Source organism: Quercus suber, unplaced genomic scaffold (assembly GCF_002906115.3).
Source record: "Quercus suber isolate HL8 unplaced genomic scaffold, Cork oak 2.0 scaffold_309, whole genome shotgun sequence".
In the NCBI taxonomy this organism is placed as follows: domain Eukaryota; kingdom Viridiplantae; phylum Streptophyta; class Magnoliopsida; order Fagales; family Fagaceae; genus Quercus; species Quercus suber.
The window spans coordinates 595,644-616,684 of record NW_027069765.1 but is presented as its reverse complement, the minus strand read 5'-3'; the positions used below and the strand labels follow the sequence as shown (position 1 = coordinate 616,684).

The 21,041-nt window shown below is 32.9% G+C and overlaps 1 protein-coding gene across 6 annotated transcripts; it reads left to right on the top strand.

The window, feature by feature from the left end:
• The first annotated feature begins 5,368 nt into the window (after window positions 1-5,368).
• On the top strand, window positions 5,369-19,981 carry LOC111987990 (disease resistance protein Roq1). 6 transcript variants are annotated; one of them, XM_065782641.1, is made up of 13 exons: window positions 5,369-5,641; window positions 5,893-6,424; window positions 10,802-11,900; window positions 12,101-12,373; window positions 12,477-13,340; window positions 13,455-14,191; window positions 14,393-14,467; window positions 15,303-15,424; window positions 15,505-15,590; window positions 15,709-15,806; window positions 15,884-16,700; window positions 17,255-18,575; window positions 18,765-19,981. In XM_065782641.1, the coding sequence occupies exons 2-6, from the start codon at window positions 5,919-5,921 to the stop codon at window positions 14,094-14,096; spliced, it is 3,384 nt and encodes a 1,127-aa protein (XP_065638713.1). In that variant the 5' UTR covers window positions 5,369-5,641; window positions 5,893-5,918; the 3' UTR covers window positions 14,097-14,191; window positions 14,393-14,467; window positions 15,303-15,424; window positions 15,505-15,590; window positions 15,709-15,806; window positions 15,884-16,700; window positions 17,255-18,575; window positions 18,765-19,981. The 6 variants fall into 6 exon arrangements, with proteins under 6 accessions (XP_065638713.1, XP_023875507.1, XP_065638714.1 ...); XM_024019739.2 differs by having other exon boundaries at window positions 15,703-15,806; XM_065782642.1 differs by having other exon boundaries at window positions 15,505-15,806; window positions 19,078-19,981.
• The last annotated feature ends 1,060 nt before the right edge of the window (window positions 19,982-21,041 follow it).

The following is a 21,041-nucleotide window of genomic DNA, read 5'->3' as shown; positions in this document are numbered from 1 at the left end:
TCCGTCCCATCAGGGGCCTTATCAGTACTCAAGTGGTTCACTCTGATCAACGTTGCCCTGCCAAGGGGTTATATCCCCATTAATGCGGCCAGAGGGGTTAGGTGAATGCATTAAGTGCGGGCTTGTCCCCTCCCAAAAGTTATCCTTAGAATGCCGAGGACGAACAGGTTCTCGGCGTGGGTTACAAAAGAAGCTTTGTCTGACTTAGCCTTGGCTGGTCAGTCCTCCTCGGCGTTGGCCTTGGGCCTACTATGCGGTGGGCTGTGGTTATCAGGCCCACGGGCCCCACAGTTCTTAAAAGTGAGATCCAAACACATATAATGTAAAAATTATTCTCTAAAAACTAGTTTCACATTCAATTTTTTGAAAATTATTTTCTCACTGTTTTGAAAACAAAAACAAAAGTCCTCCTATACCAAACATGCCCTTATTTATTATATGAAACTCATTCATATGTTAAACAAAGTAGATTTTCAAGATATGTTTAAATTAACATTTTGTTTTTAAAATATGGAATGTCTAGGCTTTAGGAATTATCCTTTTTTTTTAAAGGGAATTTTAGGCATTATCTTAGAATTATCTTAAAATTTTTTGCACTTCATGAAAATCTCCTCGTAAGGATGCCAGTTAATTGAGTATACAAATTGCTATTCATGTATTATTCCCTTTTGATAAGAAAAAGAAGGTGGAAGTAGTTTATTGAACTACTCCATTAATATGCCTAGTTTTTACTTCACAATTCAAATTTAGATATTATGATACAATTGATTTTGATTAAAAAAAAATTAAAAAGTTAATAAAATTATTCCATTATAAAAATTCATTGAAAAGGTACAAAGGAATATTGTATTATTAAAATGTTTCTCAATGAAATTTGTATTTGAATAAATGATAAGAAGTTTAGAAATTCTTTCATAAAATAATGTTGGGATAAGATTCCCTCCCATTAAATCCTTCAATTTCCTCCAATTTTTAGTAAAATGCAAGACACTTGACATTTATTTAATTTTGTGTGATTGATGAAAATTGAACGAAAATTGAATATTAAATAGAAGGGGATCTTATTCTTATTCCAATCTAAATTAGAATAAATTGACTTAATTAATTGGAATCCATAAGAGATGGGGTTAGGGGTTTTGAACCCAACACCTCATGGTTTTCATGATGTTTTTAGAAGTCAGAACTCAGAGCCATTATACCAACTCATTGAAGTTTTAATTATTTAGTTTAGATATATATGAGCTTGTTAATTTCAATATAAATCAACAAATGGATAAGTATAAATTTGACTATTTATTGGTAGGTAGATCATGAGAGCTGCTTGAACTTTAAGAAATACTCAATTAGAGTTTTAAAGATTCACTTGGTCGATAACTACTGATGTAAAACAAAGCCATCACTCATCACAATTGATTTATTATGTAACAATGCAGTCATTGGCATAAAATATATTGATTTATGTTACATTAATATTTACTTTTTAGTTGCTACTTCAAGAGAAGAGCTTATAGTTTAGTAATATTTACTGATTTCCTTATGAAAAGAATTGAAGTTCAATTTTCCATTTTCCAGTTCATGTAACAATTCAATTATTTAAGAAAGAAATTACTTTTTTTAAGGGAAAAACAAAATAAAACTTACTTTTAAGTCCCATGTTATGAAACAAGGAAAAAGAAAGAAAGAAAGAAAGTAAAAGTATTCATTGTAAGAATTATTACTAATATTGTAGGGGAGACTACAAGAGTTGGTCGTGAAGCACATGGTTGATTTGGTATATTTGATATAAGAGATATTTTATATCAGACTAGAAATATTACATGCAATGATAGAAAGTTCAGCCCTAGCTAAGATGAGGACTAAGAAGGGCTCCCAAGTTTGGCTTAAGGATTGTTTCTTTTGATGATAGCTCTTTATCATCAGACCAAGACACCAACCAATTTTTGGTATAGGTAGGAATTGAATCTCAGATCTCTTATTCAACCATCAGAGACTTTACCAATTGAGTTGACTAGAACCCACGATTTAAAATTGAGATTTCCATTTTTAAATCTCAATAAATTGACCATCGTTTATTTAAAATAAAAAACAAAACCTTATTTTGTATCTAATGAGACAATCTTGAAGGAGTTTTTTTTTTTTTTTTTTGGGAGAAGGAATCTCAAAAGAGTTTGCGACACTTCAAATCTAAAAATAATTTGTAAGTGCACAAGATTCGTTGATGTAGTTAATTAATTTATAGCATGGAACTTTTTTACTGATACTTATTAAAGTAATGTTATTTAAAAAAATAATTTTGTTTTTGTCTAGGAAAAAGATTTGTTGTAAACTAAGTTACAGCAATTCTCGCAAAAAAGCACACATGTCAATGCCTCAAATAAACACCTGTCCAGACTTATATATAAATGAAAACTTCCTTGTTAGCATTGAATTTTTCACCAAATGGCTACTTGATATGTATGTATTTTACAAGAGTTACTATAACTTATTTTGCAGCAAATCATTTCCCTTTGGTTTATTTTAGATCCCCTTTTTTGATGTGATGTGGTGTTTAGATCATTAATATATATATATATATATATCTATTTTTTTAATACAAGATAGAATTTCTACTCTAGCCTAATTTAAGTGTATATGTGTGTGAAGCTCCCTCCTGAAGACTTGAACCTCGGCCCTTGCCCCCTACACCCTGCGAGTATTTATACTTGTGGAGTGACCATCGCATTAAAGGTGCGCGGTGGTTAGATCATTAATATTTAAATCCAAACATTTTTGTAGGGACTCAAATTGGATTGGACCTAGAACAGGGATGGGTTTCTAACCCAACAAGCCCAAATAATAAATTTTTAGAGCGTGAGTGCAAGAACTAGTTCTACTTGATAGGAAAGGTCATGGTTACAGTGCAGTAAAAAAAAGGCACTTCAAGATGATAAAAACTCTCCTCGGCTAGGTTTCAGGGGGTATTTTTCTGAGTTCTCTCCTTCTTCTCCTCCTTTTTTCGTTTTTCCAAAAGTCCTCTCCTAATGTCACCCACTTTCTTGTTATATACTCCGTTCATTACTCTCTTTTCATCGTACACGTGTAGGCTCTGTTCTTAGAACTCATTTCTGTCCCATCCAGCACCTCCCGGAACCTTCACTTAGTAGCCATAAAGCTGCTTGATTACTGTTCAAGTATCACCTCCACATTAATGCGGCCAGAGAGTTAGTTGGGAAGCATTTAATGTGGAGGTAGCAATTCCACAAGATATTTGTTATCTTCCCCGGTTCTTCCCTTGTTCCATGTTCACTATCCAGTTCTAATGCAACTTTGCGGGGTACCCTGAATAGTCAGATAGTTATATCCACCTCGGACCATGGTATCTGAGATGAGTCTTATCATCGGGCGCAGTTTGGGCCACTGCTCATGACCTCCATCCCTTTTTCCTATTCTGGTCCCACAATACATTTCTTTAATTATCCTCGGACAAGTGAATGTCCTCGGACTGGGCCGTTAGGCCCCAAGCCCATCTCCTATGATTCCTATATCCTTTTAGATAACAGGGCCCGCAATTTTGTATCTTATTTATTATAGGAAACTCATTCATGTATTAAACAAAATAGATTTTCTTGATATGTTTAAATTAACATTTTATTTTTAAAATATCGAATGTTTAACTTTAGGGCTTTAGGAATTATCTTTATTATTATTATTATTTATGGGAACTTTAGGCATTATCTGGAAATTTGCTTTAATTTTTTTATAATTCATGAAAAATTTATTGTAAGGATGCCAGTTAAATGAGTATGCAAATTGCTCATCATGTATTACTCCCTTTTGATAAGGAAAAGAATGCAAAACAAAAAGAAGGTAGAAGTAGCTTATTGAACTAAGAAAGATAGAAGTAGCTATAACATACGAAGCTCCAAAATTTGGTATTATGTGGATGTGGTGAAAGTGTTATCTTATAAGCTCTATTATATAATACCTATCAAAACTTATTTTCAACTTGTAAAAATAAGGTACTTTCTTTTAAATTTGGGTATTTTGTGGATGTAGAAGTGTTCTCAACATCTGACGACTTTAAGCACCGCATTGGACTCTTATGAAGTTTCATGGCAATTGACTTGAAGGTTTTTGGACTTTCTTTTCAATTTGTGGACAAACTTCTTCGTCAAATTTTTTGTTTTGTTTATAGTTAGATAGCTCCAACAAATAGAAATATAATATCAAAATATTTACTTGACTTGACTTACTTTTTTTTTTTTTTTTTAATGGCATGCAATTGATTGCAATATATATTTTTGAATGCGTTCACTCTGCGTTCTTAATTTTCAGTCAAAAAAGAGGAGGCATGTATGGTGGAAAGAGTGGCAAAGCTTTTGGCATGTATAGTGGAAAATTAGAGGAAAGTCAGGAGACAACTGTATAGTAGCTTCGCGGAAAAGGGCGTCACATATAGGATGGTATCACGGTAGTACTCACAGACCAATTATAAGTCCGTTGCGCGTTGTCAGAATATTAAATGGAAAACGCGTAGCTTCATGGAATATTAACATAGCTTCATGGAAAACGCGTGTCACAGTGTCAATGTCCTTTTAAAAGCGTGTTTATACAGTGTTACCTTCTTGAGGAGATTTCTGTACAGTATATAATAGTGTTTTACTCTACTGCTGTTTTTTTTTTTTTTTTATAAATTTTTTTATACAAATTCTTAAGGAGTGTTTGGTAGGGTAGTTTGAAAATTGTTATTTATAATTTTTTAAAATACATGTGGGTGAAAAAATATGTTAAAATACGTGAAATATTGTTTAAAAACTAAAAAATATTGTTTGAAAATACAAACCAAACAGGCCCTTCTTACCGGACTTTCTTCTCTTCAATTGCAAACACATTTCCTGTACTGATCTGATTCCTATTTCTTTTTCCGATTCAATTCACTCTTTTTCAATGCCTTCACTCTCTCTTCTTAATCTTAATTATCAGTCATTTATTTTTTAATCATGACACGGCATGATTTTTAGTTTTACACTGTTTATTGGACAGTAAAAGATAGGAGTTTAAAGTTTTTGAAATTAAACTGGTGTTCAATCAAAATTGAACTGGGATGATGTAATAATTATTTTAATAATTAATAATATAAAAATAAATAAATTAAATGTACAAAATTTATCAATATTGATTAAAATAATATAATGTTCAAAAAATTTCTCAAAAAAAAAAAGTTTTAACAAATTTGTAAAAGATAAATAATATCTCAAAAGGTTCCATAAACTAATTTATTTAAAAATCGTTTAAAATAAATGGGAAAGAACATTCCAGTATTCCACATGGTTCTTTCCTTTTTGCTGAATAGTCCACATGGCTTTTTAAGTTTTTTAGAATAAAATAACTCCACTAGTACGTTTTGCCTCTCTACCACAAAAAAGAACCCGCCTTTACTTCTGTCTCTCTCAGGCCCGTTCTCCCTCTCTCAGTGCTCACTTCTCAATCATCTCTCTCTTTCTACCTCCGCCTCACTTCACGATCAGAAACCAGGCCAGCCTCAATCTCTCTTACTTCGCTTATTCACCCTCCAACACAAGCAGATCTGGAAAAAGCCTCTAATCTATTTCAAGCCATCTCGTCAGTCTCTCCCCAAACAAACAGATCCGGCAAAAAAGAGGTAACTTCGGCTTTTGAGTCCTGACAACCATTTCTTTTTTAGAAAAAAAAAAAAAAATTTAGGGAAAGAAACCGGCAAGCCTGTGCACGGTTCCGACAACCGGACGGTTTGACCGCGGTCGGAACGGTTTCCTGCAAAAATAAAATTTCCGGTTTTGTGGGTTTAAAAAACCGGACTAGTGACCGGTTTCTCTCTCTCTTTCTCTCTGTTTTTGGCTTCATTATACCTGATCCATATCTGTTTTTTTGTAGTTCAAGAATCACCAAGTTAACATCCGATGGCTTTTATGGGCTCAGAAAGCGCATCCTCATCTTCTTCTTCTATCATGTCTGGATTTAAATACGATGTCTTTCTTAGCTTCAGGGGCAGTGACACCCGTAAAAATTTCACAGACCATCTATATGCTGCTTTGAATCAGAAAGGTATATTCACATTCAGGGATGATGAAAAACTTGAGCGAGGAACATTCATTGCTCCAGACCTCTTGAGAGCAATTGAAGAATCTAGATTTGCTGTTGTCATTATCTCACAAAACTACGCTTCATCGAGTTGGTGTTTGGTTGAACTAGCAAAGATTGTTGAGTGCATGAAAAAGAAGAGGCTTATAGTTTTGCCTGTTTTTCACTACATTGATCCTAGTGATGTGAGGAATCTGAGGAAGACTTTTGGAGAAGCCTTTGCTAAACATGAAAAGCGTTACCAAGAGAAGATAGAGGAAGTACATAGATGGAAAGCTGCTTTGGCAGAAGTTGCTAGTATTGCTGGATGGGATTTACAAGACAAGTAAGAATTTCTTCACTTCACCATACGATCACTTTCTTTACTTGTCTTTTTGCTTTTGATTTTCCACTGGCTAGTGATATTTAAGCCAATCAAATTCCAACTTTGATAATTGAGTAACTTTTGCAAAGTTTGTATATAATCAATTACACTTCAAAGGGAATTTGATGAGTTTCAGTTTCTCATATAAATTTTCAATTAAAAAAATATTATATGGATCACAAATAAGTTGCTTTATGTATATTTGTTAGAGATAGCAAGTCACAAGTCCACCATTCTTGCCCACTTCCATTGTAGAAAATACGCTAGTATTCCATTCATGCCCTCTAAACTTGCCTATTCTTAATATTTTAATTTAAAAAAAAAAAGTAATGCACCAATATTCTTCAAAGTTTCACAAGATGACACTCGTTCCCAAACATTTCAAGATATGACGCTCTCTTTCTTGAAACTCTATAAATACAGATAAGTTAATCTCCCCGCAAATCATTACTTTTCTAATTGAATATTCCATTATATAAAAGTGTTGTTATAAGAGGCGATGACCTTATTTGTTGCATCTGGGGTGGAGCCAGACCAGCAGGGTGGGCGCAATTGCCCCCAACCCCACCCCTAAATTCCCTCAGGTTCTCTCAAAAATTGAGATTTCAGTTTTGTTTGTATAAAATATTCTTAATTTAAAATTTTTAATTGAAAATATAACACTCTCCAAAAGCCCAAAAAAAAAAAAAATTATTTATAACCTTAAAATAATAACATGATATACATTCACATTGAATTAAATTTCTGTCTATTCAAAAAAAAAAAAAAAAATTTCTGTCATTATCTTAAAAAAAAAATTATAATATGATATATTATCGCAATATCCCCTAATCAATCTGCCAATTTTTATATGTTGTTGTTTTCAGAATTCTTTGAAACTGCCATATACTTTAGTCTTTTAACTCTCCCAATATAATCAAGGAAAAAAAATTCTTATTTGTAGCATAAAAATTATGACATGGTATGTTTTCACAATTTTTTCTAACCAATTTTTTGAATTTTATTTGTTGTTTTAAAACTTTTTTGTGCATTGCAATATAGTTTTTAAAGGACTTTAAAAAATCAAAGACATACATTGAGCATTTAAATTTTTTTTGAATATATGACCATACTATTAATACTTCCAAGTTAATTTATTTTTCATCTCACTTTTAAGCATTCAAATTATATGTTTTACATCTTCTCAAAAAAATTATATGTTTATTTCTTTGAAATATATATATATATATATATATTATAGTTAGCTTTAAATTATGATGTAGTTTAAACATAACAATGAGCCTCTCAAAAAAAAAAAAAAAAAAATAACAATGATGTCATACTAATTCCAATACTAATAGGTGCTGTACCACCAAAAAATAAAAAATAAAAAACCCTAAATAAGAAATTGAAACCAATTACCAAAAAAAAAAAGCTATAACTTACATCTACACTATATTTTCTTTATCAATCAAATTTTTTTTTTTTTTTAAAATTACCTAAACGATTACTTTAGATTTGTGAGGATTGATGATCCATGTCAGTTGTTAGTGTATACGTGTTAGCTTACTGGGCTTGGGCCCATTATAGTATCAAACTTGCCCTACATTCTTATTGCTTATGCTACAAAAAAGATATGTCTGTATAAAGACTCACTTTTACATTTTTTGACCCCAATTAATATACGGACAAAATCACAAAATTACAGAAAATAATAGCTCATTTTTATAGGTTAAATTATAATTCATGCTCAGTAATATGTGGTTTGTTATTTTGAAAATTTTTAATTAAAAAAATTATAAATTAGGGAAAAAATGTTTATCTTTTCTTTTCCAAATTAGAGGAAAAAAAGGAAAGGAATAAAAAAAAAAAAAAAATCTCATCTAGAATACATAAATACAACAAAAATTTATACATATTTAACCCCCCACCCCAAAAAAAAAAAAAAAAAAACTCCAACAAATTTTCTGTACAATATTTTTTCTGAAACAACTTTTCTTTACCTTTCCATAATTTTCCCAACAAACAAACAACTTCCACATATTACACCCTTCTTCGTCACCGACAATTTGTTTGTGGCGCAAGGGGTGCAAGGTTTCAGACTCGGCGTGGAGCTTAGGCAAAAAGGGATGGATGGTCCAGCATCTTCCTCTCCATCTCCACTCTCTGCACCTTTTTCTTTTTCTTCACCAAGGCCTCTTTGTCCACCACCTTCATCGCGTAGATGTCACCCGCATTTTAAAAAGTTTGTATTAGTTTTTTAGATTTTTTAATTTTAAAAAATGTTTTTGGGGACAATAACAATATGATCTTAAGCACTCGTTTAGGATGATGAAATAAAATTAAATGGAAATGAATGAAAAGTATAATTTTAGAATATTCTTCTCTTCCTTTATTTGAGAGAGTTTTAATGGAGAGAATGTAATCATTTTGATTTTTTACTAAAACCCTCAAAATACTCCTATATATTTTTTTTTGAGAAAAAATACTCCTATATATTTAGCTATTTATTTTGAAATAAGGGTCTAATCGTAATATTTTCATAAAATGATTCCATTTCTTTCCTTTTATGTTATTCTCAAATAAGGTTACTTATATTTCATTCCTTTATTTTAAAATTTCCAAACAAGGTTACTTAATTCAATTTCATTCATTTCTTATGCCTTACTTAAATACATTCAATTCATTTCCATTTCTTTATGATTATTCATTTTCATTCCATTCCATTCTCCTATGAACTCTCAAACGAAACCTAATTGAAGATCTTAATTGAATAAATTTGAAATTTTAAAATTTAGAGGACTCAATTGAATGGAAATGAAGTTAGAGAAATGAATTAAATTTTGGTCAAAGTTAGATGATGCAAGCTGTAATTTAGTCTTCTTTTATAATATGACAAATAATGAATTTTCATTGATAAATCCATAATAGGATTGTAGGGTTTAGAAAATGTTTAACTCTTGTAAAACCATATAACATGTAATTTGAACCCATCCTTTTTATATATTATTTTACTAGACCTAGCAAACAAGGTGGGTTGATCAGGTTTGGGTTCAACCTAGTTGAGCTTGGGTCAAATTGGTTTTGGGTTAGAAACAGTTGTCCTAAGTGGGTCACAAAACCTATGACTCTAACCCAGTCTTTTGAGGGCAACCCAGTCTTTTGAGGGCTAGGTCGACCCGATATCACCCATATCTTTTCACATTAAAAAATATATATAAAATGAAAAAATTAATCATTCTATCTTCTCTTCCTTTTATAACAAATAAGAGAACTTACAAACAAAATCACTTAAAAATAAATGTTGAATAACATAAAATCATTTTTTTTTTTTGACAAAGTTGAATAATACTTTTTTTTTTTTTTTTTGAGGAGGAAGTTGAATAATACTTAAAATCATAAATGAACATAGTCCAAATTAAATAATACATAAATATTTAAAGTTATATGGTCCAAACTTGTTTACTAATCTTATCATCATTACACAAGAACAGAAAAACAAACACTAGATTTGGACCATATCACATTAACAAACTCATTAGGTGCACCTATTGCATCCAAAATATAAATAAACTTAGATTATCTTCAAAGGTTACTAAATGTATAAAATGTTGCGAATAAAATATAACATATTGGGGAAAAGAAAAATAAGTAAATAATTAATATGAATTACATCTCAATTTACTTGAGAATTGTACACCAAGTTGGTGAGTAATATTGTCAATATTTTCAACTCCAATATAAAATTTTAATATAAATTAGTATTCAATAAGCACATGTCAATAAAGAACTATATTTTTTATAACTATGACTATTCTATAAAGGAAATTAAATAAGTAGAAGTGACAAAAAAAAAAAAGGAAGAAAAGAACAAAAAAAGACTCAAAATGAAAAGTTCATGTGTTGTTAAAAAATGGTCAACCTGCAAATCCACCTGACCCAGACTTTCACAAGATTGAATTGACCCGTTTTTTCATGGGTCCAAAAAAACCTGACCCATATTCATTTTTTTTTTCTTCGAGTTTAATCAGGTTAATGAGTTCAAGTCCCATTTTTCCTGGTCTAATTTTGACATGTTGTGATGAAAAAATCCTGGAATAATTGCAATTATATTTTCAATTTCAAAAGATTATTGAAGGTTATTAATTTCATATTTAAGGATGTTGGCATATTTTAACCATTCTCACCCAATACCACCATGTAGATTTTTTTTTTTTATGAGACCACTACTCAGATCACATATATGTGTGCGTGTGTGTGGGAATGCTTTGATAAGCAAGGACAACTGATTTGCTGAATAATTTCTATCTTTATGGCATTTGCTAACTCAATAAAATTATTGTCCTACGTTCGTTGCAGACATGAGGCAAAAGTTGTTGAAGAAATAGTTAGAAAGATATTTAATAAATTGATTTCTACATGCTCGATTGTCCACAAGGATTTTGTTGGAATAAACTCTCGTATGGAGGAACTGGTGAATTTATTTGGCATGGGGTTGAATGATGTTCGCTTTATAGGGATTTGGGGAATGGGGGGATTGGGCAAAACAACTCTAGCACGAGTTGTTTATGATAGATTTTGTCATCATTTTGAAGGCAGTAGCTTTCTTGCCAATGTTAGAGAAGAATGTGGAAAACATGGTTTAGTTCATTTACAAAAACAGCTTCTTTCTGATATCTTGATTGAAAGAAATATTGATTTTTCAGATGTTCAACGGGGAAGTAATGTGATAGAGAACAAATTATGTTATAAAAGTGTTCTTATCGTTCTTGATGATGTGGATCAACTTGATCAGTTAGAAGCGTTAGTAGGCGAGCGAGGTTGGTTTGGTCGAGGTAGTAGAGTCATTATAACAACAAGAGATCAACATTTATTGATCAAACATGATGTGGTTGAAGCTGAAATATACAAGGCTAAGGAATTGAATAGTGAGGACGCTCTTCAGTTATTTAGTCGAAAAGCCTTCAAGAAAGACCATCCTTTAGAAGGTTATGTGGAGTTGTCCAAGAAAGCGATATATTATGCTCAAGGTCTTCCTCTAGCTCTTGAAGTTTTGGGTTCCTTCTTGAAATGTAGAAAACTTGATGCATGGGAAAGTGCCCTAGGTAGACTAAAAGAAGCTCCTCCAAAAAAAATTCTAGATACACTCCGGATAAGTTTTGATGGCTTGGAAGAAACAGAGAAAAAAATATTTTTAGATATTGCTTGTTTCTTCAGAGGAGAAGATAAAGATCGTGTAATAAATATACTACAAACTCCCCGTTACAAGCCAAGCATTGATATAGATGTTCTTGTGGAAAAATCTCTCATAACCATTTCATGGGGAAAATTGTGGATGCATGATTTACTGCAAGAATTAGGTCAGCAAATTGTTCATAGCGAGTCCCCTGAACAACCTGGTAGTCGTAGTAGGTTGTGGCTCAAGGATGATATCCTTCATGTACTGAAAAATAACACAGTAAGTTGATTATGTAGAATTTTTCTCTTTATTTTTTTTTTCTTTTTCACTAGGTAGATGTATTGTATTTTCTCTTTCATTTTTTTTTTCTATCATTTTATAAAATATTAGTTCATCAGTATTATTTTTGCTTAAAATTTTAAAATCATTATATATTTGGAAAATTCTATTATGAGTTGACTTGATGCTTCTCCAATTAGGGATCAAAAAAAATTCGAGGCATAATGTTGCATTCGCCCCAACCAGTAAAAGTGCAACTACACAAGAAAGCTTTCAAAAGGATGGAAAATCTCAAATTTTTAATAGTTAAGAATGTACATATTTTTGAACCGCTTGAATTTCTTCCCCACAGTCTAATATTTCTTAAGTGGCCCAATTATCCTTTTCACTGGCCATCCGAATATTTTCCTGAACAACTTATTGCTATTGAGATGCCATATAGTCGCATTAAATTGCCAAAGCTAATCAAGCAGGTATGATTATGTACATTTTTAAATTGAGATTTTTGTTAAATTTTTTATTTCAAATTTTGTTGTAGTTAACTTTTGATTTTTTTATTTTATTTTTCCCCTACAGGAGCATCAGTTAGAAAATTTGAAAGATGTCAATCTTAAAGGTTGTGAATTTATTACAAAATTACCTAAATTATCGGCCCCAAATTTAGAGAAATTGAACCTCTCTAATTGTGAAAATTTAGTTGGATTACCTAAATTAAGGGCCCCAAATATAAAGTTTTTGGACCTCTCTTTTTGTCGAAATTTAGTTGAGATTGATGAGTGCTTTAGTTCTCTTGAAAAGCTTGAAGTATGGTTTCTCGATGGTTGCAAAAATCTTCAAATTCTTCCAAGCCAGCTCAAGTTGAAATCTCTTTATTTTTTTACTCTTTCCGATTGCTCAAGGCTTGAGAAGCTCCCTAATTTTCATCCAGAAATGGAATGTTTAAAGACTTTATATTTAGATGGGAGTGGTATTAGAGAGGTGCCTTCATCAATCGAGCATCTCGCTAAGCTTGAAAAATTAAGCCTTTTTAGTTGCAAAAACCTTCGGGATCTTCCAGATAGCATTTATAAATTGCAACAGCTTTGGAAATTCTGGACTCCTACTGGCAAATTGAGACCGACGTGCGATTCATTTGATAGCTCTTCTGGATATGGGTTTGAGAAGATGAAAAAACTAAAGTTCATGGGATTTGAAGGCATAATTGAATTAGATCTTTTGAAGAAGCCTAATTACTTCCCCGCATTGGAAAGAATAGAGCTATATAAAAACAATATTGTTACCATCCCTGATATTAGCAGATTTCCCAGATTAAAATCACTTGATATTAGGGATTGCAAACTTCTTCGTGAAATTCAAGGACTTCCACAATCGATAAGGTCGGTTGAAGCAGGGAATTGCATGTTGTTGGATACCCAATCACCAAGCGGGCTATTGAGTCAGGTTTCTCTCTTTCTTTAAGATATATATATAAAGAAACAATTTATGTTACTTTCTCTAAATACTTACCGAGATTTGCTAAATGAAAAATATCTTGAATTTTCTAATTGCATGCAGGTAGTAGAAATTATTGGGATTTTACCAAATAGAGTATGTGGTAGGGCAAGAAGCAACAAATTAATGGATCCACAGTTGACCAATTACTTCCCATCTGAAACTGAGGGTGCTGAATCTGAAGATGGGGACATTGATCGTGCTATTTATTGTTGGGGAACTGAGATGCCGAAATGGTTCAATCATCAAAGTGTTGATAATTCCATATTTTTCTTTGTTGGTCACAAATTTCCAAAATTGGCTGTCTGTGTTGTTCCTAGACGAGAGTTTGTTTCTGGCTTTGTTCACATTTCCATCAATGGTTATAAAAAATCAGATCTGTATGTTAGAGGAAATTCTCAAAAAAAAAAATCTATATATAGAAGAGGAGGGCTTATGAAGGATCACAATGTAGATTTTGATCGGTTCAAATTTTTCAGTCGAGAAAATAATCTATTTTTATTTTCTCTAACTCAAAGGTCTCTGCAGAGACATTTGAATGAATCAAATCCAACTGACCAGAATCGTGTTGAGGTTTCAATTACATATGGCAACAATGAGTATTCTGTAAAAAGGTGGGGGGTCCACGTAGAATGTACCTGTCCTCCTCAAGGAGATGATGCTGTTGATTACTTGCCAACTTCGAAGAAACTGGGGACATTTTGATGACCTCCGAAGAAATATGCCTCAATCAAAAAATCACATTGAAACTGTTTCTCCTCTTTCGTGTCGGTCCAGTTTCTTTTGCATTTGATGCGACGGTATGTTTCCCTTTTTAGTAGCACTGTTTCATTTGCAACTTTTACCTAACGGCAATGGATATCATATCAACTTATAAGTATTTATTGTGTTTCTGTAAAAAAAAATTGGGAGCTGAATATGTTTCTGAACATAAAAATTGTTATTTATAAAATAATTATTCCATTTTGGTTAATTGGTATTATTTTTTTTTGTTAATGCAGTTGATTGCGATGCTTGCGGTTGAAGTCATTGGTAGGCCCCAGATTTCCTTTTGCCTTGGATGTGAGCTCAGTCTGGTATGATTTTGTTTTTTTTTTTATCTGATTTTTTAAATTGAGATGCATAATTTCTGCTTAGCTTACCATGTGGCCTTACCATGGTGAAGAAAGATCTTGCAATTGTTTCCTAGTTTTATTCATTCGTTTGGACTTAATTGGTTTCGTGATTTAAAAAATTATGTACACCAGTTGCTTAGAATCCTGACTTTTGTAGAAAATGTGTATCATTTTGAATTTTAGAAGCTACATCAAATTTGTTGGCTGTGTACAAGATTGTTTGAGATAAATCATAAATGATTTGCATTACAGCATCACACCTGAATGGTCTATAATAATTTACTAGGTTAGCGGGTCATTTAAGACATGCTAACCAAAAATTAGAAAGGCTGTGCATTTTAATGTCTTTGGTTTGGTCTCTGGAAGAATATAATTCGTATTTGACTGGTTGAAGAGCTGATTTTCAAAGATATAATCTAAAAGTACAGGTCTTTAATATTTTTTGTTCTTTCTCTATTAATTAGGATTGTTTGATATAGTGAGGATCACAGGGCCACGATTTCATTATTGTTGGCATAGCAACTGTAGCGGCTGTTATAACTCTTTTATTCCTTTAAGTTTTTGCATTTAAAATGATCTTTCTATCCTTTAGGATCCTTTGTCCACATTTTATAGCCAATCCTCTAAAGGTCAAACTTAATTTTCACAGTAGTTTGAGTCACCCTATTACCATTAGAATACAAGACAAGCATTAATGGGAAAGCTTCAATTTCAAGTCAGTCTTATGCAAGTAGAAAAGATAGTTGGAAAATGAAAATCAGCATTTAATAGGTTGACCCAGTTCTGAATTCTGCAGAAGGTTATGAGCTATAAGCATCTCAAACTTCATGGCATACTGTGAACTGAAGACAAGGCAGTCTAGCAAATTTTGTGTGGAACCTTTAAAAAAGAATCCTTTGATGAGCCCTCTACACTGAGGTAAACTTGAAGCTCCTCCTTTGCACATTGATGAAGTCACTTAGACTCAGACTCGGCTTAACCCTGCATTACAAATACAGGATGAGACATTGTTTCCTTCAAGTTGGAGGAAATGACAAACCTTTCAAGTACTCAAAGAATTGCCTCTTGGCATGCTTGTCCTCAGGTAAATAATATCCATAGACATTTGTCCATTTAAGAACTTGCCACAATTCAACTTTCTGCATAAACAGCATATTTGATGAGAACAAGGAGGGTTTGTGCTTTACTTGGAATAGACTCAGGTATCGGGGGTGCTATCCAGTTAGGCGTATTGGATGAGAATGAACTCAGTAATTGTATCAATAGAGGCCTTGAGCATTGGTTTCAAAGCTACTTTCAGGTCTCTCTCTTTCACACTCACACTCTCACTGTCTCTCTCTCACTCTCTCATGAAGCTCCATATTTTCTATTTTACAGGGCTGCTCTTGTCAACGCTATATTTATAATGATTGTTTTCCAAAATGTGAAATTCCGGAGCGGTTTTGCCATCAAAGTGGTTCTTTATTGAGAATCCAGCTAATTCCAAATCTTTATACTAATTCTGACTGGATAAGAATTGCTCTATTTGCTACATTCACAGTGCACAAGCATCCAACTCTCATTCTTGACAACTTGGCTACAGAAATTTCTCATGGCTTTTCTTGTTCTTTGAGAAGTGACATGGGCAGCTGGACAGTATCAAATAAACATTACATCACTGAGTCTGAACACAACAAATTTATTTGGTTAAAGCAATGTAAATTCATTTGGATCATGCATGTACCTCATGCTCGAATTTCAGATATGTTGAATTGTAGCAATCTCTTAACTGCATTATTTGGTAGTGATAGCCAAGACTTGATGGTGCAGAACTGTGGTTACGGTCTTGTGTACCAGCAAAATGTGGGAGAGTTGGTGCAAACATTAGTCCAATGCTCAACCATGTTTTCTCATAATTCTGATCTCATCCATCAATTTACTGCTCAGCCATGATAATGATAATGTTGAGGGGGAAACCAGTGGAACTGGTGGATCTAATGGGACATTGAGAGGGCTTCAGGATAAAATAAAGCAGCAGAGCCATGATGATGATGATGATGATGATAAAGATGAGGGAGAAACCAGCGGATCTGGCAGATCTAATGGGACATTGAGAGTGCCACATTATCAGGAAAAAGTTTGTGCAACTTGCTATCAAAAATTCATTGATGCCGGGGGGCCAACCCATTATTGTCATCGTCGAGAACACTCTGAGGTACCTCTCTGTTTCTCTCATGACCTTTATATGTCTAATTTACAAGACTTTCATTTACACTTTACACCATCTATAACCTTCAATACCATTGTTAAAGAGAGCACAACTTTTTTGGTGTCTGTTTTTTAAATGATCCAAAATACTCTTATACATTAATTATAATAATTTCAAAAAACTTAAACTAATAAGATCAAATAAAAAATAACGAACTTCAAACATCTAACTTTTGAATACACATGTTGCACTTGTGAAGAGCTTTTTTATAATAATTCTGATATAATCCCAAAATTTTTTGAAAGTACAATTTTTTTTACAAAAGGTTTTGCGTTTTGGAAGTTCATATTTTTCTACGTCATTATTCTAATATGTAATTTTTAATTGAGTTTAAATTTTATAAAAATTCTTTATAAAACCTCTTATATTTATCCCATCAATTGATAAACTCTTATCAAATATTGACTACTATAAGTCTGTAATTATCAAATTTATATTTTGTTGAAATTTCCCAACATTGTATGTGTTACTAAATAGTTATCAATATACCTATTTTACAGGAATTTCATTTACACTATCCATATGATCGTTGTTTCCCTCCAACTAAGATTCCAGAGTTATTCAGCCATTACGCTTCTGGATCCTCAATGACAATCCAGTTACCTTCAAATTTGCATAATGATTCTAATTGGCTGGGATTTGCTTTATGTGCTGCATTTTCAGTCCAAGAGTATCCAACTGAGTTTCTTGACAATCTGGAAACTGAAATTCCCCACCACCTTAGTTGTCTGTTTGATATGGATATAGGTGGTTTGAAACCTCTCCATGTATATAGCACCTTTAAAGAAGAACTCAAGTGGTTACATCTACATGGATTCATTTGGCTATCCTATATACCATATTGGTGGCTTTCAGATAAGATAAATCAATGCAACCACATAGAGGTCTCAATTGCAAGCGACTGGCCAGGCTGGATTGTACAGAAGTGTGGACTTCGTCCTGTGTACCTACAAGATGAACAAGAGTTTTGACAAATTCGATTCCACTTGAGGGCTTCACTTTATGACAATTGGGACATCATTCATGAAGATTTAGTGGAACACCGACCATTAAAATCATCCTCAAAAGCATCCTCAAATCAAACATTCTCTATGAATAAATGTTTTCCTCAAAAGTGAAATTCCGGAATGGTTTAGGCATCAAAGTATGGGCCCTTCTCTGTCTATCTAGCTACCTTCAAATTTCAGTAATGCTAGTACTTGGATAGCAGTCAGATTGAGCATCCAACTATGTAGTACAGAGAAATTTCTCAATCCAACTCTCTTATGATGCTTCATTTTCAGTCCATGAGCATCCAACTATCACAAGTGATAATCTGGATTCAGACATTTCCCACCACCTTATTTGTCATTTGGATGCTGAGAAAGGTAGCCTAGAATCTCCCCATCTCTATGAAATCACTGAAGAGAACTTCACATGGTTAAATATACAGGGATTCATTTGGCTATACTACATACCTCGTGGTCGTGGGTCATTGTCAGATTTTTTTAATCAGAGCAGTCAGATTGAGGTTTCAATTGGAAGCGACTTCCCAGGTTTGATGGTGAAGAAGTGTGGGCAACGTTCTTATACCATCAAGATGTGGAAGAGTTTGAGCAAACGATCATTAAGTGCCCTACTGTGCCTTTTTACAATATGGAACTCATCCATCAATTAGTAACAAGTGATACTCCAAATGGTAAGCCAAAGAATGAAGCTGGTTGTTCTTATGAGAACCTTGGAAGGTTGAGAAGACCCATTTACCCGGAGCAAAGCAGTAGAGATAGCATCTATCTTGAAGATCAACACCTTGATAATCAACTCAGCAAAAGTGATTTACAGGTAACAAATTAATGTGTATTTCCTTTCAATTTACTATCAAGCTCCCTTGTAGTTAAGTCATCAGTGGCATTGTCTGATCCCCCTTATAAGGAGAGCCATGGTTGAATCACCCCCTCTTTTATTGATTTTAACAATTTTGAATTGTCGGAAAAATTCTCTCTCATTGAACATCATGTTCCTATTTTTCAGGAATTTGATCGAAGTTTGGTATATAATTCTTGTTTTCCTCCAAGTGAAATTCTTGAGTGGTTCAACCATCGTAGTGGTGAGCCACCAGTGACAATCCATCTACCTCCAAATTTATATGATGATAGTACTTGGAGGGGACTTGCTCTATGTGTTTCTTTCTCAGTCAACATCAAGGATCCTACTGCCATCCTAGACATTCTTAATTCAGAAAATGCTCATCATCTTTATTGTCATTTGGAAAGCAATGTTGGTTCTTTGGAACCTCTCCATGCCTATTGCCTTACTAAAGAAGATGTCATGTTGTTACATCTAGGTGGATTCATGTAGCTCATTTCCAGATTGGCTGAATCAATGTAGTCACGCTGAGGCTTCAATTGTTAGCGATTGCCCAGACTTGACAGTGGTGAAGTGTGGACTCCGTCTTGTACATCAGCATGATGAGGAAGAGTTTAAGCAAACTACAAGGCACGGCTTGGCCTCATTGTCTGACAATTGGGGCCTCATCCTTCATTTGACGGCTCACAGTAGAAAAAGAAATAAGCAAAACCTCTCCATGCTTAAAGAGAAAGGCAAGCATGTGCTAGAATAGCATCTCCTCTTATTGTTCTGCTGCTTTTCTTTGCGGTTCTCACTTCTGTTCTCAATTACAAGTCTAACTAGACACTCATAATCTCTGCCGCTTAGTTAACTCAATATTGGTCTCGAGTTTCTTGTTCGTTGGACTAATGTGAGCACTATCTTTAGGTTTTGCATTAATAGGAGGCAACAAAGGCATTGTCACTAATAGTGAGCTGTTAAAAATATGCTTTAATTTTATTGGAAGGAACTATTATAAATGAGCTCTTGTTTGCACATTTTCTTCGTTTTAAGGGAATAAATGCATGTTCATGTAGTAATCACTAGAAAGTGGTCTCTAGTTGAGATAATTGAGTAGAAAACAATTATCATAAACAATAATGCGACTTCTACACATGTTGGAAACACTTTCTGTAAGGTGATAATTGCCCACAGAGAGTTAAGAAGTTAAGAAGGTAGGCTCAATTGGATTTGTATATAGTAGCTGATTGGAATAAGGTTGTCAACTTAAAGAACATTTGGAGCCTATTCACTTAGTCAGGTTTCTGTGAGTAGCCTAAGTGCTTCCGAATAGTGAAAATACCCAAGAATTCTTTTGTTCATTGTTATTGATTTTTAATAAATTGAAATTCCTTTGTTCATTGTTATTGATTTTAACAACAATTTATTGTTTGCTTTAAAGAAATAATAATAATAATAAGGAAGGGAGAAGGAAAGTAAAATGGTGGATAGAAGATTGTGCTTGGAGGAAAAGATGGACAATTTTTTTTGAATTATTTTTATAATAATTCAATTGTTACCAAGTGGAGGAGAGGAGATTTTTTATTTATAAATTTTTACAAGAAGTGAGGGAATGAGTATTTGAATTATGGTTCTTCTCATAAAGGATATCATTCAGTATCACTGAAACTACAAAGCTTTTGGTTGGAGGAGAGATTTGATTCATTTGAACTTAAATTGAAGACAGACGAACTAATAAGTAATTTGTCACACATCTCTCAAGTGTTGGCACAAAAAGTTATTAAAAAAATAATAATAATAGAGAAAAACGATATGTACCTATAAAAGTTAATATTTACCAAGTGTATAATCCATAATAAATCAATATTAGAGGACAAATATTGGATCCAATGCTTTGTGCAACGAACCCATCAGAATTATGACACGTGTTCACTTTTAACCAAGTGTCACAATCTTGACAGTCATTGAACCAAGCCAAGTCCAATTTTAGGCACCATGAGTTTATATATTGTTTTCAAATCAAGGTGAATATTCGGACCACTATCTTCATGCATCTACTTCATAGACACCAATTTTACTTTTGTTCTATTTCCCTCTTATATATTATACTACCGTCATATTAATTCTTCACTGAATTATCCATTACTATTTAGCTACCATCTCACACAATCCATTTCACTAGCAACAGGGTAAAAGAAAATCAACAAGTTCGAACTCCCAATTATTAAAAATTCGAATTAGTGCCGGCTTAATACTAAATGCAATTGATGCAATTGCCAAAGGCCCCAAGTATAAAGAAGACCCCAAATTTTAATTTAGCTCAGCCTAAATATTAGCCAATAAATAAAATAATATTTTTTATCAAATGAAAAACAAGAAAAAATAAAGAGAAAAAAAATGCTACTTTCACAAAATTTTTACAACAAATCCTAAGTAACAGGTTGTTATAGGCTGTTATTG

Coding starts and splice junctions, on each gene's coding strand:
- LOC111987990 (XM_065782641.1), top strand. CDS start 5,919: ATGGCTTTTATGGGCTCAGAAAGCGCATCCTCATCTTCTTCTTCTATC. Junction 6,425..10,801: donor GGATGGGATTTACAAGACAA/GTAAGAATTTCT, acceptor CGTTCGTTGCAG/ACATGAGGCAAAAGTTGTTG. Junction 11,901..12,100: donor ATGTACTGAAAAATAACACA/GTAAGTTGATTA, acceptor TTCTCCAATTAG/GGATCAAAAAAAATTCGAGG.